Source organism: Colletotrichum destructivum, chromosome 2 (assembly GCF_034447905.1).
Source record: "Colletotrichum destructivum chromosome 2, complete sequence".
NCBI classification, from domain to species: Eukaryota; Fungi; Ascomycota; class Sordariomycetes; order Glomerellales; family Glomerellaceae; genus Colletotrichum; species Colletotrichum destructivum.
Window position 1 is genome coordinate 4,833,928 of NC_085897.1, and position 16,423 is coordinate 4,850,350.

At 54.4% G+C, this 16,423-nt stretch overlaps 9 protein-coding genes across 9 annotated transcripts; 4 read left to right on the forward strand and 5 right to left on the reverse strand.

Annotated features, from left to right (window-relative positions):
• Positions 1–448: 448 nt before the first annotated feature.
• On the reverse strand, positions 449–2,227 carry CDEST_03670 (uncharacterized protein; the record flags this gene model as incomplete). The annotated part of the gene is made up of 3 exons (XM_062919829.1): positions 449–845; positions 933–1,853; positions 1,905–2,227. 3 exons carry the CDS (start codon positions 2,225–2,227, stop codon positions 449–451), a joined length of 1,641 nt encoding a protein of 546 aa, XP_062775880.1.
• A 506-nt stretch (positions 2,228–2,733) lies between these two features.
• Positions 2,734–3,596, reverse strand: CDEST_03671 (uncharacterized protein). The gene is made up of 2 exons (XM_062919830.1): positions 3,243–3,596; positions 2,734–3,164 (listed from the first exon to the last, which is right to left on the reverse strand). The coding sequence occupies exons 1-2, from the start codon at positions 3,439–3,441 to the stop codon at positions 2,944–2,946; spliced, it is 420 nt and encodes a 139-aa protein (XP_062775881.1). The 5' UTR covers positions 3,442–3,596; the 3' UTR covers positions 2,734–2,943.
• A 1,012-nt stretch (positions 3,597–4,608) lies between these two features.
• On the forward strand, positions 4,609–5,100 carry CDEST_03672 (uncharacterized protein). Its single transcript, XM_062919831.1, has 2 exons — positions 4,609–4,726; positions 4,776–5,100. The coding sequence occupies exons 1-2, from the start codon at positions 4,709–4,711 to the stop codon at positions 5,001–5,003; spliced, it is 246 nt and encodes an 81-aa protein (XP_062775882.1). The 5' UTR covers positions 4,609–4,708; the 3' UTR covers positions 5,004–5,100.
• Positions 5,101–5,152: 52 nt separating this feature from the next.
• CDEST_03673 (Putative enoyl-CoA hydratase/isomerase, ClpP/crotonase-like domain superfamily) lies at positions 5,153–6,725 on the reverse strand. Its single transcript, XM_062919832.1, has 2 exons — positions 6,124–6,725; positions 5,153–6,057 (listed from the first exon to the last, which is right to left on the reverse strand). The coding sequence occupies exons 1-2, from the start codon at positions 6,555–6,557 to the stop codon at positions 5,463–5,465; spliced, it is 1,029 nt and encodes a 342-aa protein (XP_062775883.1). The 5' UTR covers positions 6,558–6,725; the 3' UTR covers positions 5,153–5,462.
• Positions 6,726–7,028: 303 nt separating this feature from the next.
• CDEST_03674 (Putative membrane transport protein) lies at positions 7,029–8,867 on the forward strand. Its single transcript, XM_062919833.1, has 3 exons — positions 7,029–7,602; positions 7,669–8,682; positions 8,738–8,867. The coding sequence occupies exons 1-3, from the start codon at positions 7,387–7,389 to the stop codon at positions 8,816–8,818; spliced, it is 1,311 nt and encodes a 436-aa protein (XP_062775884.1). The 5' UTR covers positions 7,029–7,386; the 3' UTR covers positions 8,819–8,867.
• Positions 8,868–9,381: 514 nt separating this feature from the next.
• On the forward strand, positions 9,382–9,987 carry CDEST_03675 (uncharacterized protein; the record flags this gene model as incomplete). Its single annotated transcript, XM_062919834.1, has 1 exon — positions 9,382–9,987. The coding sequence occupies one exon, from the start codon at positions 9,382–9,384 to the stop codon at positions 9,985–9,987; it is 606 nt and encodes a 201-aa protein (XP_062775885.1).
• Positions 9,988–10,628: 641 nt separating this feature from the next.
• CDEST_03676 (Putative NAD-dependent epimerase/dehydratase, NAD(P)-binding domain superfamily) lies at positions 10,629–12,401 on the reverse strand. The gene has a single exon (XM_062919835.1). The coding sequence runs from the start codon at positions 11,772–11,774 to the stop codon at positions 10,719–10,721; it is 1,056 nt and encodes a 351-aa protein (XP_062775886.1). The 5' UTR covers positions 11,775–12,401; the 3' UTR covers positions 10,629–10,718.
• A 215-nt stretch (positions 12,402–12,616) lies between these two features.
• Positions 12,617–13,651, forward strand: CDEST_03677 (Putative ankyrin repeat-containing domain superfamily). The gene is made up of 4 exons (XM_062919836.1): positions 12,617–12,734; positions 12,820–13,012; positions 13,069–13,209; positions 13,318–13,651. The coding sequence occupies exons 2-4, from the start codon at positions 12,854–12,856 to the stop codon at positions 13,450–13,452; spliced, it is 435 nt and encodes a 144-aa protein (XP_062775887.1). The 5' UTR covers positions 12,617–12,734; positions 12,820–12,853; the 3' UTR covers positions 13,453–13,651.
• Positions 13,652–13,698: 47 nt separating this feature from the next.
• Positions 13,699–15,062, reverse strand: CDEST_03678 (uncharacterized protein; the record flags this gene model as incomplete). The annotated part of the gene is made up of 4 exons (XM_062919837.1): positions 13,699–14,205; positions 14,259–14,515; positions 14,564–14,860; positions 14,915–15,062. 4 exons carry the CDS (start codon positions 15,060–15,062, stop codon positions 13,825–13,827), a joined length of 1,083 nt encoding a protein of 360 aa, XP_062775888.1. The 3' UTR covers positions 13,699–13,824.
• Positions 15,063–16,423: the final 1,361 nt, after the last annotated feature.

Genomic DNA, 16,423 nt, shown 5'->3' on the forward strand with positions numbered 1-16,423 from the left:
GAGTTGCAGATCTGGGAACACGTCTTCTACTTCAACATTGTTCATTGATAAAGAAATACTATATATAAGGAAGAGGACGAGAGAGGCAGAGTTCTTCAGCGAGTCACCTACACCGATGCTCACCCCAACACCATATAAAGGTGGACGGAAGCGCAAACCAACGCTACTCTTTTGAGCTTTATTGCAAAACTACTGAGGTATCATGATTTCGCTGCTGATAGTCGCTGCAGATGTAACGATGCAAGTAATTAGCCGGGTGCTGTCACTCTCCGCGAGTCCACTGTCAAATATACCGACCAATAATACACTACAACTAGGACTACGTCTCTCATCGCACAACCTCGATTCCCATACCCCCTCAGAACTGCATTCCTGCTGTGAGCTGCTGGAGCGTGCGGAAGTCCATCATGACGTACGCTTTCTCGTAATCGTCGTCTTCTATCGGGCTCTAACCGGGAAAGCGGTAGTCGCCCCCGTGGTGGTTCATGAGGCGTACCGTTCGGTGCGCGGTTTCAACGTGGACCTGGCTTATGATACGCAGGTAGGTAGAAGAGGCGAGTGAACGGACGATGAAGCCGACGTGGCAGCCCTGGAACGCAACAATGCGATCCCCCTCCTCGATACCGGCCGCCGACGAAGCGAAGCCGACGCTGTGGTCGGTGCCGATGAAGCGCACGAGATCGCCAGTCTGTATGCTTGGCAGCTTCTTAGCTTTAGCTGCCATGCAACACGCCTGTGTGAATTTGAAATCGTTGTTCTCCACGCCTTCGCCCCAGACCCAACCGCGGTGTTGGTCAAGGAAACTGAGCCCGTCATCTGAGTTCGACGACGCGGTTCGCTCGAGCCTGCGGGATGTAATCAGCTGTGTAGTGTACTTTTGTACGAAGGCTCGAAACTTGGCGTCCTCTTATTTTTCACTGTAGACCGGAAACTTATCCGGCGGAGTTTGTTGATCATGAGCGAGGGTGATTTCTTTGTAGCTTGGTCCGATGAGATGGACGTATCCAGCAAAGTAGCCCTTTGCGATGATGCAGTTGTCCGAAAAGCGCGTCAGGTACGGAGAGACCTCAAGCTTTTCAAGATGGGCTTCGTTATCAAGACGACCAAGCGCGTTTTGGATGATGGCTGCGAAGCGAACAATGTTGATTCTTGGCCCATCTTCTGCTTCTCCAACATGTGTCAAGTCGGTGACTGTTCCGACTTTGCATCGCACCAAGTCTTTCCAGGTCTCGTAATGGGTTCTCCTATAATCGATGGTCACGCGTGTGAGGGGTGTACCGGTCTCGGGAACGTTGGAGTTGGAGTTCGCGGTGTCGATGTCTAGACCTGAAGCGGTCGCGATCGTGTCAGACGACAAACCGATCAAAGCGTAGACCCGGTCGAGCGGCTCACGAGACTCATATGAGTGGTACTTGAGCAAAAGGCTTTCCAGAGGTAGCCTCCTGTTTTTGTATTTGCGCCCATTTAGAGTGGACGCGAATGGACGTCCTCCAAAGAAATGGGTGTAGCTGTCGAGATCCTCTTCGCGCCAAACATTCTTTCCGCAAACGAAGAAGACTCTCTTGGCATTAGACAGTTCGTGAAGAACCCAGAGGCGGTTCCAGTAGTCGTTCCGTTCAAGGGCCATGGTCTGGACGCAATGCCGAGGGGTTGTTTTGACCTCAAACCCGCCCACTTTATGCATGATGGCCGGGAGGAATTTGATTCTGCCGTTGTTCCAGTTGATTCTCATGCGGTTCCACTTGTCGTTGTCGGACTCCAATGCCTGGTATAGCCTAGGCTCATCAGGCCCGAGCCAAGCGATGACGGCTCCGGCCTCGGTCACGATGGCGGGCATAAGACAGGTTTGGGCGCTTCTTTCGTAGGTGTCGTCGAGAATGATGCAGATGGCGTCGATCCAGTACTAGTTTGTGGACGTTTGAGAGCGTAAGTATAGCAGGGCCAGGGCAAGATTGTGGTGTATTTTGAACGGCTGGTCGTCGATCGTGATTGTCCGCGTTTTTTCCTGTCGGTTCCAATCTTGGTCAGACATGGCCAACGGCAGACTTGCCGCGGCGTCGGACGTGTCGTTCCATGTGTAGGAGAGGAAGGTATATTCGGGACAGCCACTTCCAGGGAAGTTCCAAACGCTGGTGACGCCGACGAGCTCATCGTTGAACTTGCCGGGATGCAATGTGAAAAGGCGGATGGAGTTGGCCTTGTCCAAGGATTTGTGTCGGAAGGCCATTGTGATTTGTGAGTAGGATTCATGCGACGAGGCTCGATGTCACGTCAATGAATGCCGTGTTTAAGCGAGCGTGGAGGGCATGCCGTTTTAAGAATAAACACTTGCAAGAGCGAACGAATCGGATGATGTTGGAATAAAGCTTGGGGTATCAAAGCCGCATCAAAGGAGTTGCTGGGAGCGAGGCGGCTAGGGATGGTATGAAAACGAGAGAAGTAGAGATGGACGAAGAGTCACAGTGTCTGTCGTCTTGGCCGTAGAATCGAAAATGAGCCAACGGCAGGAGAGACGCACTGGTAGAGTTGGTCCTTCCTTCATTAATCTAAAGCGGCTGACAGGAGACGCGAACTGTTCAGGTGGGAGGCACGAAGCGGAGGACCATCGAGGGGATGATCACAATCTTGGCGGCCATAGCATCATCGGCGTGTTAAAACCGTTGCTCAGGCTTCACTAGTATACTGCCATCCATACTGATCACTGGTCATGAAGCAAAGTGTGCGAATCAATAGTGTATCGTCATCAATCGAAGTTTTGATTGAGCTTGTGAAAACGCCCCCTTGATAGACCCGAAGAATCCCTTTCCATGCTATGAGGCAGAAGTAGTAGTAATGGTAGTGTACAATGGGCCTTGGCGCATGCCCAGTCATGAATTATGCGTCGTACAATTCCTCATTTTTTCTCACGTCTCGTCAAAGACGGATCAGAACCATCGCAACCCCTTACAGGTTCTTCTTAACCTGGTCGGCGGTGCCCTTCACTTGGTCGGCGGCGCCCTTGGTCTTGCCGGCCGCTTCGCCCTTAAGCTCTTGTGCCTTGCCCTTGGCCTGGCCCGACAGCTCGTTGACCTTGCCCTTAGCCTCGCCCTTGAGCTCCTGGGCCTTGCCCTTGGCCTCGCCCGTTGTGTTGGGGACGGCCTGCTTGACCTTCTCGGCGACGTTGGCTGCGGTTTGGTGTTAGTGGACGGATACCCTGATACGACGGACGAGCCCAAAAGTGGCGGGAAATGATCGGTTCTTACCTCCGACGTCAATGCCGTCGACGAGCTTGTCGCTGACCTTGCGGTCGACAGTCTTCAGGCCATCCTTGACGGTCTCGGTCGCAGACTTCTGAGCGGGAACGGTGGTGGTGAAAGACCTGGGCGCGACGGCAAAGGTTCTAGGGATGACGCGGGGGAGGGTAGCCAGACGGCGGCCGGTGGTCTCGATGAGGAACGACATTGTGAGTGTATAAGTGTGTATATTAAGTGAGGGCTGTTGGTATGCTTGGACTGAATCGCGATTGAACGTGTTTTTGGTTCGTTTGTTCGTGTGGTAGATTGTATTTCTGAGTGATGAAACGGGAGGAGAAAGGGAGATTTCAAGGTGCAGACGGCTCAAATATGAGAGAGAGACAAAGAAGCGGATGAATGCAGCTACCCCTCGACCAAGCTGTGTGGTGAGGTAGGTAGGGACACTGAGCTAGGTAGCTCCGAGCTGCAGCGACGCATGAGCTTAGGGTGATGTCATAGGGATGCACCCGCCCCCTTAGAAAACTGAGGCAAAGATGGGCACGGCCGGCTGCTGCACGCCCTGATAGCGCGGGGCAGCAGCTTCCCCTCAGCACGATCTGGACCTGCCTGTACCTGTCCTCAGGGCATTGACTACGGGTTACACATGCCAAAAACTCCACTAAATGACGTCTCTGGCCAACCATCAAGACATTGTATCACACCTACATCATCGATCAAGGCCACGCCCAATGCAGCCACGTCTATGTATGTACTGTTGATGTACCTTTACCTCCTGCGGCTGACATGGCGTTGGGATGAATGCGCGCTATGTCTACTTCTGATAGACAGCCAGCCAGTCAGCCATCACACCATCCGCCACGACTACAGCCAAGGCCTGAGCGGATGGCTCTGGGCTGTTTGCATTACCTCGGTCCCAAGGAGGGTTCCGGATTTCAGCAAGACGGCGAAGAGGGAAAGGCTGAAAGAATGGATGCCATTAACTCTCCAATCGTGCCCGAGTTGCGTTTCCCTTTGTTTGTTGAACGCCCTCCTGATCTCGATCCCGTTCCCGCGTTTTGCTCGGGGTACCTACCGATCCACCGGTCCGCCCGGCTCACCGGCCCCCACTCTGGCACATATTCCGGAGCGGAGCCGGCCACCTTTCGGCACCGATCTGTCTCGGACTTGCATGCGACCACCATTCCCCGCGCTCCCTTGCCTGCCGCTGCGGCCAATGAAGCCCCTGCGATTTTCTACATAGTAGGTCAAGGGCACTCAGGGACGCCGCATGTGAAAGGGACGTCGTCATGATGATCACGGCCGTTAGATGCCCCTAGAACCCGTTGGGATTATAAAACCCACTGGGCGGCAACTCGTTGCACCTTCGACACAGCCCTATTTTGTCATAGTAACGACGTCTGCAAGAATATCCGCTGTTCACAATTCAAAACAGCTTTGCACGCACATACATACCCCCACACCAACCGTACAACATAATGTCAGCCATGGAAAATGTACGTGAAGTCGTCTTCTAGCCCAAACATACTGACTAGGCTACCCCAGCAACACGGCGCGTACGGCTCCTTCGGCTCCGCCAACGACCGCGACCTGGTGAAGAAGGTCAACGAATTCAACGAGAGCAAGATCGCGCACGATAAAGACCAGCCCTCATCGGCGGAGATAAAAAACGTGACGCCGACCCTCGGCGGCTCCAGCGATAATGGAGACGTGCAAGCGGCGGGGAGGCAAGTGTCGGAAAAGGTCGGCGAGATGGTGAACAAGAACAAATAGTGTACTTGGGGTGACGGTATCAACTACGCCTGATGCTGGTTATGAAACGATACTGGACCCAGTTCGATTTAATTTATAAGTTCAACAAGAATTGTGCCTGATTGCGAGCCTTTTGAATCAATTCCTGTTAATTCAGTCGCTGCGTGTAAAGCTGTATCCGGCGAATGTATGTGCTGGTCTGGCTGATATGCGCCACTGTCCATTCGCTATGGGCAGGAATTATAAAGAAATCACGACATGCAGCTAGTCAAATCATCGACGATTGAGCATTGTCTCAAAATGTCCAGTATTCAAGCTTCGGCTTGAACTCTCTCGTCACTACTATCCAAGGATACGTGCCGTGCATTATGCCGGCTCAATGCGGCGGGGTTTGCCAGCCATGATCTATTTTACCCAAAATCCATTCCACCCGCTCCCCGAGTGACTCGGGACAAAAAACAATCCCCCATCAATCATCGCTTACTGGCCCTTGAAGACGGGCTTTCGCTTCTCCTGGAACGCCTTCAGCGCCTCGTTGCGGTCTTCGGTGGCGACGACGCGTTCGTACATCTTGTTCTCGACCTCCTCCCTCGCCCACGCGACGGCCTGAAGCGCAGCGCGGACGGCGATAGGTCCGCCCTCGCAGATCTCGCCGGCAAGGCGCACACTTTCGCTCAGCACAGCCCTGCGGGCGGCGAGCAGTACGCCCTTGTCCTTGTCACCCTCGCCGGCCTTCTCGGCCTCGTCGTGCGTAATCTCGACGAGGCGGTCGGCAATGCCGAGGAAGTAGGCCTCGGGGGCCGAGACGCGGCGGCCGGTGAGGATCAGATCGCGGGCGCGAGAAAGGCCAATAAGGGCGGGCAAGCGGTGGGTGCCGCCGGCACCGGGGATGATGCCGAGGCGGGTCTCGGGCAGGCCGATCTGGGCGTTGGAGGAAAGGACGCGGAAGTGGGTGGAGAGGGCGAGCTCGAGGCCGCCGCCGAGGGCGAGGGAGGAGATGGCCGAGATTGTCGGGATGGGGAGGTTCTGGAGGGAGGTGAAGGTAGAGCGCAGGTTGTGGAGGAACTCATCGGTCCTGCGCGAAGCTTGTTAGCATCTGAGCCGCGCAAAACATAACAAGGCTTGGTATGCAAGCACTTACTCTTCCTGGGTGAAGCCGCGCCTCTCCTTCAGGTCGGCGCCGGCGCAGAAGCTCGTCTCTACAGCGCTCGCCAGGACCAAGGCGCGGGTCGGGCCCTTGACGTCCTTGCCGGCGGCACCGCCAAAGATCTGCTTCTGGGGCAGCTCGGCACCAGACTCCGGGTCATACTGGGCGTGGACGGCGTCGACCTCGGCGCGCAGCTGGGAGAGCAACGCCTTGGAGAGGGCGTTGCGGGCCTTTGGGCGGTTGAGCTCGAGGATGCGGATATGGCCGGACCCGGGGGCAGGCAGCTGGGTGACAGTGATGAGCGGCTGATTGGAGTCCGAGGCTGTTGATGTTGAGTAGAAGGCCGCGGCCGCCGACTTTGTGGATGAAGCGACAGGTGTGCGCGGGATGCGGATTGCGACGCGGAGGGGAGCAAGGCGGGGAGGCATTGTGATGGTTGGAAGAGGACAGGTTGGGGGTCGAACTTGGGGGAGATTTCAAGAAGAATTGATCAATTGAGAAACCGAGAATAGGTGTCTAGAGATGGCTTGGTTTGGGGAATCGTCGTGTGCCGTCATGTGCCGTCCAGAGCTTGAGAATTAGGCCGAGGACATGGATTGGATGAGCTTCTGCTCAATTGGTGAAAAGGCAATGACGTTCATGGCATTTCGGGTTAACTCGGCTATTTATGGAGACATTCCCCACGTGGTGTGGCTTGTTGCCTGTCGCGTGTCCCTCACAGCTCACAGCTCACAGCTGTCCAGAGCTGTCCCCCAGCTGACAAGAACATTGCACCTCGGTGGAAGAAGCTTTGCGGCCAAGCTCACCGAGGCCGGCGGGGAAACGGGCCAGGAACAGACACACACACACACACACACTTACACACCTTATGGTCTTCCCCTCTTATAACATCCATCGTCAGTCCTTGGCTGTTGACCTCCACTTCAACAAACGCCGGCTCAACAGCGTGATTTCGGCCAGAAAACACCACCAGCGTCCCCTCCCCCGGAAGCAGCCTGTCCACATCATCCATTCAGGGAGAAAATATAACGCCATCCCATCATCAAGGGGGCGCCCCTGGCCCGTGCACAAGTGACGTCCGCTGTCTCGATGCCAAGCTCAGACGCCAAGCTATCCTGTCCCTGGCCCAGACGCACCTCTGGCTGGGAAGAGCAATGATGGAAATTCCCTTTAAATCGCGCCGCCCGTCCTCCTCATCTCTCGTCTCTTCCTCGTGGCAGTCATCCAACCGGCCCTTTACTCTGTCCTGGATTCATCATGTCAGACAGCACAGCAGAGAGCATTCTCGTCCCCTTCCTCGGGGCATTCCAGGCCTCCTTATCCGTGCTGCTGACCATATCTGCCGGAGTCATCGCCGCCCAGTTCGGCCTCCTTGACGATGCCAGCAGCAAGAAACTGTCCACATTCTGTGTGCGCCTGGCCCTCCCCGCCCTCCTCATCACAAATGTTGGGTCCCAGCTTGACCTTGATACTGTGAGTTCGCGGCCCACCTCGGCACCTACACCCGACTTGTCTGACGGCCATTGACCCATTTATTAGGCAGTTCGATATGTGCCAATCGTCATTTGGGCCATCTTCTACACTGTCGTATCCATCGGCATTGGCTTCATTCTCACAAAGGTCTTTGGCATGCCCGACTGGGTCATTCCGGCCATCGCCTTCAACAACACGACCAGCCTGCCTCTCTTGCTCGTTCAGTCTCTGGATGCCACGGGAATTCTCAGTTCCATTGATGACTCTTCTGGGGTAGTTACCAAGGCAAAGAGCTTCTTCCTGGTCAATGCCATGGTGGGAAACTCCCTGACATTCGCTTTGGGGCCAAGACTCCTCAACGGCCAAGAAGAGGAGGCCCCTGACAAAACCGAAGGCGACAACGAGGATGACGACGACACAGTCGGCGAAGACGATCTCGAGTCCCAGGAGCAGGACGCAGTCGAGAGGAACGAACAGACTTCGCTTCTCCCCAAGCCGGCCGCTGCGAAAGGTACCCGCGTCGGATATTTCGCCTATGGAAAGGGCAGCAAGTACTGGTCGTCCCTGTCGCCCACAACCCGCTCCATTCTCGGCATGATGTACAGTTTTGTCAACGCACCCGTCATCGGCGCCCTCCTCGGAGCCTTCATCGGCCTCGTCCCCGCCCTCCACCGCCTGTTCTTCAACGAGCCCGAGGAAGGTGGCTACCTCAATGCGTGGCTTACATCCTCCATCAAGAACGTGGGCGAGTTGTTCGCCGTGCTCCAAGTCATCGTCGTCGGCGTGAAGCTTTCCAAGGCCATCTTGCAGTACAAGAACGGAAACGACTCTAAGGAGAGCAGGGTCCCCCTGGTGCCTTTCCTGGCCGTCACTTTTGTGAGGTTCATCCTGTGGCCAGTCATTTCTATAGGCGTCATATACGTTCTGGCCAGCCGAACGAACGTGGTGACACAGGACCCACTGCTGTGGTTCTGCTTGATGCTCATGCCTACTGGTCCCCCAGCCATGAAGCTTTCTGCGCTGGCCGATTGCGAGGACTCGGAGGAGTCGCAGAAGATGCTTATTGCCAAGTTTTTGACCGTAAGTGTTGCTTTTCGATGAGCGAGATGGGAAATGTTTGCTGACCATATCGCAGATTTCGTACATAATCTCCCCTTTGATCTGCTTTGCAGTTGTCGGTGCCTTGAAGGCCAGCAAGGCTGTGACCGGGAAATAGCGTAAATCTAGATACTTGTCTATGTTTGACGATAAAAAACACCTTGTTACGAACCCAAGACTTTCAAGCGCAGCCTAGAATTGACATATTCTGACTCACAAGTGCAACGGCTGCCGTCTCCGCACTAGATGTTTTAAGTCGCAGCCTAACAAGTAGGCAACGCGCAACTTAGGATACATCAACTTTCGTCAACTGCTGCCTCTGCTTTGTTATTCATGTTAAATATGTACCAGGAGATCAGGCCCAATAGCCAAAAGATGGTAGACTAAAAAATCGGCAAGTTAGCACTTAACCGCTTCATGCCACTTCTGGTATATACTCACATTTTCGCCATGTCTTCCAGAGCCAGGATAGGATCAGAGGCTTGACATAGGCAACCCAGAGAACATAGGTTGGCCCCTCAAGGCTCTACGACACAGTCATGATGCAAGTTACTAACCTTCATCTTCTGAATCCCTTTCTAGTTTTTAAACCTCTTCTCTTCCCCTCCTCTCCCCTTCAAAGCCCCAAACTCCCCACCAAGTCCACATCCCACGCAGAAGTCGACCAACAAACACATCAAGATGCCTCCCAAGCGCGCCGTCATCGTCATCAACACCCCGCCCCAGCAGCGCTCCCCAAAGAACCTGAACCGCCTGCTGTCTCTCCCCGACCACCTGCGCCGCAGGATCTACGCCCTCGTCTTCTTCAACGTCTCCGAGATCGTCTTTGACCCCCGCGGCCGCCGCGACCTCACCCGTCGCGTCCGCAAGGGCCAGCCTGAAGCCTTCTACCCGACCGCCGACCGCCTCTTCCTCCTCACCTGCCGCCAGATCTATACTGAGGCACGCCCCGTCTACTGGGCCCAGTCCACCATCAGCGCGGGCGGCAGCACGACCTTCGCCCTCCTGGCCGAGAGGCTGTCCGACCTGACCAAGGCGCACGCGGGCCACCTGCGCAACATCGCCTGGGACGCGGGATCCCACCATGTGCTCGCGCAGTTCCCCCAGGCCAAGACGGTCGGCATCCGTTGCGGCTGGCAGAAGCTGTTCCCTGGCGAGTACGACAACGTCACGCGCAACGACCGGTCCATCATCGCCCACCTCATGGAGAAGATTCGCCGCAAGCCGAAGGATGTGCTCTGTCGGGGCGTGCAGTTCCTCATCGACGCCGAGCTGTCCAGAGGCTGACAGGGTTGCAGCGAGGCTGCCGGACACAAGCACCAGAGTAAGGTCAGTTTTGAGTGCTTCACCACGTTTCTTTCTGTTCTTCGTCGCCCTTCCCCCTTAACGCAATTTTACCAAGGGCCATTTTATGCCTATCAAGTGTTCACGTATCGACTCACGTCACCACTTCATTTATGAAACCGTGCTGATAGACTCTCACCTGAAACCAGCATGTCTTTTACAACATCACGACTGGCAAGCTCTTTGTCGATGATTCGGAGGACGCAGACGTCGAGAACGGCCTTGTTCGGGTCATCTCCCACCAGCCGCCCTTTTCCCCGGCTTGGTGAATCACTTTCTGTTATACTTGCTAATCTCCTCTACCTGTCGCTCACATGGTCGGCATTTGGGATCCTTGAAACCATAGCGTCAGGACTGGGCTTGGTATGGTGGGAAATATGATTGGAACACGTCTCTTGGGGGGATGGGGGGACGTGGGTGTGGTGATTTATGAACTTGGGGCTCTAGGTTGCTTTCAGAGGCTTTGCCTACTTTATCGCGGCGAAATACATTCTGCTTATTACATTTGCCGCTGTTCGGGGAGGCGAAGTAATAACATCATATGAAGGAACTTAGACCCAGTCGAACAATTTTGCAAGGTTTTCATCTAGGGGTGCTAGCACTAAGACGTGAGCATGCGTTCGTCCAAGATAAGAACTTCTACTGCGACGATTCGAGCTCGCTAGCCGGCGTACTCAGAAATATCTCTCATAAGACTTTGCTGCATCCAAAAGCATTTTCTCGAACGAAATCCAACCCTGCCCCGTGGCCTTCACCGCTTTGCTCGCATCGACTCCCCTCGCCTCTGGAGGCTCGCTGTAGTCCGCCCGGTAGCCCCGGCCGGGCTCACCCTCCCTGATGATGTCTCTCCTCCCGGGGTAGGCCTTCCGTAGAACATCGCAGTAGGCCTGAATGTTGGCAAAGTTCCCATTGCCGCCCGCGATGAAGCGCTGCCCGTCCGCGGCGTCCGGCCTGTCGGCCGCAAACACGACGAGCCGGCCGACGTCGCGGGCGTCGACGTGCGTCCCGTTCCCCGGCCCCACCGGCGGCACCTCGTCGCCCTTCATGACGCGGTACGCGACGACGGCGGTATCGCTTAGTTTATTGGGGTCCTCGGGCAGGATCAAGGGCGGGCCCGCGACCCAGACCGGGTTGATCGCCGTCATGCCGAAGCCTACGCGGGCTCGGTTCCGCTCCCGGAAGTCCCAGAAGGCGCGCTCGGCCACGACTTTGCTCGCGATGTAGATCTGGTGGCCGGTCGCGTCTTGCCCCGCCTTGCGAAGGGTCTCTTCCGCGTCGTCGTTCCAGTCCTCCTCCGTGAAGACACGGCCCTCGAACCGCGGGTCGGAGCCCCTGACGGCGACGATGGAGGACATGAAGACGAACGACTTCAGCCCCGACTCTTTGACGGCCGAGCCCAGGATGCCAAGGGTGCCTTTGAGGGCCGTGCCCAGGACCTCTTCGGCATTCGTGTTGGAGAAGTCGACCGGGCTTGCGAGGTGGGCGATTGCGGTCACGCCCTTGACCGCTTCGTCGAACGCACCCGGCGCGGTGATGTCGGGGACGATGGCTGTGGAGAGCTGACCGGATGCGGCATACGAAGGAAGTGCTCCGAGGAGGCCCGATGCCGAGTTTATGGACCGGACGGCGGCGCGCACGGAGTAGCCGGCAAGGAGGAACGCCTCGACGGTGCGGGCTCCGATGAAGCCGTTGGCGCCGGTGACAAGAGCGAGACCCTTTGCTGACGACATGGTGATTCAGAGGCGGTAAGATGCGTGTTGGACTCGACGTACAACCGTCTTGTTGGGCTTAGTTTCGATAGATTGCAAGTGTTCCAGCTAATCTAAATACTGTCAAGAACAAGACTTGCATTCAACTTGAGATTAATACCAAACGCAGTCTGCAGCTACCATAACGGCGCGTTTTACGGTGTGCGGTCTCGTCCGGCTTTAAAGCTATCTACGGGGCGGCTGTCTTAACGCCACTTTATCCCCGCTTCATTGTCATGGACTCACTCACCCACGGACAACTCAATGACGCGAGGTGAGGTGCGACCTCGGGAATAATCAGACTCATCGAACGCCACGGCCATCAGTGAGATTTTGGCGTCATAGAAGTCCACACATCGACTAGTCCGGACTTTGCTTATCGCCGAAATAGCGAAATGCACACAATTATAGACGGCGTAGTATCAACAGCCTGACGACGTGTCTTGGTCAACATGTAGAAATCAGAGGGCTTACATGTGTCTGCAATTGCATGTATCGAGACACTGAGTGCAAGATAATAATGCTATCCTCAGCATGAGACTACTGCTCTGGACAGGAACGCGATCGTCAGGCACGCAATTCGTTCGTCAACTTGGTGGACTGTTTGTCCAACTCCAGACAGTCATGAGTTGGGAACTTCTTTAAACCAGATCAAAGCGAGTCGAGTAGAAGTTGGTGACGGAACTCATATGTCAAATCAGTTGATGCCCATTGGTCCCCCCAAAGTCCTCTAGCGGATAGCCGATTCCCCGCCGAGAACGTGGGTCTGGTATTCGGCATTCGGAGTTTACCCCACTGCTTGTCGGTGGCTGTGGCTTCCTGAACCTGCTTCTTCACAACCTCGGAAGACTTAGTAACTATCAGTAACCATCAGTAAGTCGGTCTTTCGGTGGCGAGAGTTTTCGTTCATCCGGAACCGATACGGCTTTCCATCCTGTAAAGGTGAGCTGGTCTCCGAATCTCGAAGCGGACGTCTCAAAGAACGTCGTTGAAGTTTTCAGGACGCTCATCGTTAAACTATTGCAAGGCACACTGGTTGACGCATACTCAGACCAAGAAACATGGACCCATCTCAGGGAACCCAACAGCTGCCCCCGGAAGCTATCGCTCTGGCAGGGCGCATGTATGATGGCGCGCGGAAGGGTGACATCGCGCTCTTCCAGCAGGCCCTGCCGGCAGGTCTGCCCGCCAACATGACCAACGAAAAAGGCGACACATTGGTACGGATATCGTGTGGAGAACACTGGTAACCGACGCTAACGAGACTGAATCCCAGCTCATGCTTGCCGCTTACCACGGGCACGCGGAACTGGTGAAGCTGCTCATCCAGCATGGAGCGGACCCGAACCGGTTGAACGACAGGGGGCAGAGTCCCTTGGCGGGAGCGGTCTTCAAAAAGGAAGACGCAGTCATCGAGGTGAAGAGCCCCGGTACCCTCTCTGGTCTCAACTGGCATCTCGAGGCCACCCGTTTTGGCTATCCTGGACAGTTTGAATGAGGCAGCGGGCTGATGCTTCGGCACTAGGTTCTTCTCGAGGGTGGCGCGGACCCAGACTACGGTAACCCCAGCGCACTGCAATGCGTCGTCATGTTCAAGCAAGAGACCGAGTGGCAAGCCAAGTTTGAGTCTGCTCCTGGACGGGGTAAAGCGACTGCATGAAGAGAGTGGTCTTTTTCGAGACAGCTTTGGGACGCCGAGGTCACGCATTAACCCATCAAATGTCGCTCAGTCGGCTCTCGTCTGGATATTTTCAACGAAACTTTTGTTTGCTTTTCAATCCGCTGTTGAGCGGCAAACCCCCCGACAACCAGGAGACTTATACAACCGAGCTATCAAGTACTACTTGGGGGGGGGGGGGGGGTCCTTGACCTGCATGATACACCAATAATACCAGCGGGGAAGGGGGGTAATATTAAAATCAGGCATATTTGTTGCGTAATCAACCGATTCCTAACCACCTGACTATGGGAAACAAACGCCGTTTCAAAGCAGAGTCTTAGTGAGAAGCAGTGGAATCCTAGAGATTGATGGTTACTGCTTCTTCAAGAGAGCAGCCGCGTAATCGTCCAGCAGCCGCGACAAGACAGGCCGCACCGGCTCAACTACGCTGCTGCTAACGAGGCCATCAATAGCGATTCGTAAACCAGACGCAAGAGGTCCAGCAGCAATATTGCTACATGCTGACCGCGGATTGTAACTTCCTTCGGTCGCCTGGCCCCTACTCTCATCTTCGTTTTCCTCCACCCGCTCCCTACTCTTTGTTGAAGCCTCCGCTGCACTGTAGGCCTCAGAGTTCTTCTCTTTATCTGCGGCTTTCTGCCCCTTAACAGCAGGGGCAGTAGAATCCCTCTTCTTCTTCTTCCCCTCTTGGGCAAGGATATCTCGCAGAACAATGCGGATGAGGCTTTTCTCCTATTGCCAGCACAAGTAAGCATAGGAAAGACAGCGAAGGTTGGATGAAATACCCGGTACGTGGTGTCTGGGCTATTCTGCTGCTCAAAAAGTTGGAGAACTCTCTTACGAATCGTGTCGGGAAGCGGGTCACAGGCAACCCTCATATTGACACAGCGCACGCACGCCTTGCGGTCGCTGTCGTGGCACTGGACGGGAGAGATTCTATGTATGGCGCTGCGAACACACCGTAGGCAGGGCACATCTCTCAGCGGTCCCAACTCATACTGATATACAGTCGTCGATGTTGACAACTTTGCAACTGTGGCTTCTACTCAATGGTTAAGATGTGAAAATACAAGGTCGCAATTGAACGTACTTTTATTTTGTGGGCGACTGGAGACTGGGTTCACAGGAGAGGCTTCCACTTCACTCTCCTCAAACACAGAAGATATCTCCTTGTTCTTGTCAACCTCGTCTTTGAATTTATTCCCCATGGTGGTATTCATTTCGTGATTCTTCGTCTTGGAAGGCGATTTCTCAGTGTTCGAATCATTTCCCAAACTTTTCGTAAAGGACGCGACTACGGAAGTAGGAGAGTAGCCGGAGCCAGTGCGGTGAGCGACGGTTTTCTTCTTCTTACTCTTCTTCGAGGAGGGGGGTTCAACTGTGAATGCTTGAATGTGTCAGCAGTCTTAGAGACTATTGATATTGTCTTGACGAAACCTACAAGGTGACTGAAGTGGGCTTGGCGTTCGAAAAGAAGCTGGAGACATTTCAAAGTCCCCCAAAACGTCTACGCCTCGCTTGCGTTTTCGATGGCCCATCGGAGCGAAAAAAGCCCCGGCGTATTGAGCTGAGAGCTTAGAGGTTGGCATCTTGAGTTGTGTTCTGACAGAGCGTCAAAAACAAAATGGTGGGACAGTTCGGTTGGAAAGGATTGATTGCGAAGTGCGAAACGCGAGTTGACGTCCGTAACTCTTTTGAGGGTGACCACAAAGACGAAGGAGAAAAGGCTTCACAGACAAGGCGACGAGAACTGCCTTCCATGTTAGCAAACAAGTGACTTCACGCAGCCACAGTCACGTGATCGTCGCTAAAATTGACGTCACTGACGTCAAAGTCAGGATCATGGAAAATAACAGGCAGGAACTCACACTTTGCCCGCTCTTCCTTATTACGCAAACTCTAAATACATGATTATTCTACACAGAATGACGGTCCTCCCTAAACTTCCACGAATAGCCAGTTTTAGGAGGGTATGTCATGATGGATTGATTCTCCCGCATCACTTTCCACAATCTGTCAGTGTCAGACCTGGGCCGCTCATGACAGTATGTATTTCCAATATCCCGACATCAGGGACTCGGTAGACCCTTCCTCTCACTAGAGGTGCCAGGAACAGCTTGAAGCCGATGGACTTGAAGATGGGAACATGGCCTTTATCGCTGGGATCCAGCTCAGTCTGCAATACTCAGACTTAGACATGTGATTCTGGGTGATCAATGGCGACCTCATTGATGAGAAAAGCATATACTATGATGGAACGTTAGGGATCAACCGTTCCATTGTTAACTAGCAGGGAAAAGACCTGCATCCTGGTCGGAAAGCATGATATCGTCGCCCGTCTTTCTCGGGGTAAATGGACAACGCTTGACGAAAGCGACCTGGATTACGATGAACAGTCCTGTAAGCCAAGTTCCGGTTTACTGCCGATCGATTCCATCTTCGTCATGCTTGAGGGTTAGGTACCTCTCCTAATCCAAAAACGATTCCCTCGCCTTATGCCAATGAGTCGCACCAACAAAGTTCCCTCATTCAAAGGATCTAAAACGGTTCATCATGAAGCCAATGGTAGTGTTTGCTTTGAGCCGAGGTGAGTTGCACGTTGGCCACGGACCAAACACTGGGAAGGGAGAAGCCTGACGATGGGCCGAGGCCGTATTAATGGGAGTCACACAAAGAGCCGCATGGTGACTGTATCACAGAGAAACCACAGCTCCCTTGCCACGATGTTATCCCTTCCACCTCCTTCGTCCTAAACGCGGAACAATGGCTGTAGCTGCTGGTTGGCACCTCCCTGACCCTTGGGTTCATCCCTAGTGCTCTCCCTCAGGCAGCGTATCAAGACAACAACCAAGAGCAGTTCTTCTTACTTTAAGAGAAGGCGAATTCCTCTCGGTTGCGACATATCCAGTCATCTGGCATCGGCTCGAACGTACAGGTTTCGCCAACGTTG

Bases quoted from the DNA above. Each gene is read 5' to 3' on its own strand.
- CDEST_03671 (XM_062919830.1), bottom strand. From the start codon at position 3,441: ATGTCGTTCCTCATCGAGACCACCGGCCGCCGTCTGGCTACCCTCCCC. The intron at 3,165-3,242 runs GTAAGAACCGAT...ACCAAACCGCAG, and splicing joins CGACGGCATTGACGTCGGAG to CCAACGTCGCCGAGAAGGTC.
- CDEST_03673 (XM_062919832.1), bottom strand. From the start codon at position 6,557: ATGCCTCCCCGCCTTGCTCCCCTCCGCGTCGCAATCCGCATCCCGCGC. The intron at 6,058-6,123 runs GTAAGTGCTTGC...AGCTTCGCGCAG, and splicing joins CGCGGCTTCACCCAGGAAGA to GACCGATGAGTTCCTCCACA.
- CDEST_03674 (XM_062919833.1), top strand. From the start codon at position 7,387: ATGTCAGACAGCACAGCAGAGAGCATTCTCGTCCCCTTCCTCGGGGCA. The intron at 7,603-7,668 runs GTGAGTTCGCGG...CCCATTTATTAG, and splicing joins CCCAGCTTGACCTTGATACT to GCAGTTCGATATGTGCCAAT. The intron at 8,683-8,737 runs GTAAGTGTTGCT...ACCATATCGCAG, and splicing joins TTATTGCCAAGTTTTTGACC to ATTTCGTACATAATCTCCCC.
- CDEST_03676 (XM_062919835.1), bottom strand. From the start codon at position 11,774: ATGTCGTCAGCAAAGGGTCTCGCTCTTGTCACCGGCGCCAACGGCTTC.
- CDEST_03677 (XM_062919836.1), top strand. From the start codon at position 12,854: ATGGACCCATCTCAGGGAACCCAACAGCTGCCCCCGGAAGCTATCGCT. The intron at 13,013-13,068 runs GTACGGATATCG...ACTGAATCCCAG, and splicing joins ACGAAAAAGGCGACACATTG to CTCATGCTTGCCGCTTACCA. The intron at 13,210-13,317 runs GTGAAGAGCCCC...CTTCGGCACTAG, and splicing joins AGGAAGACGCAGTCATCGAG to GTTCTTCTCGAGGGTGGCGC.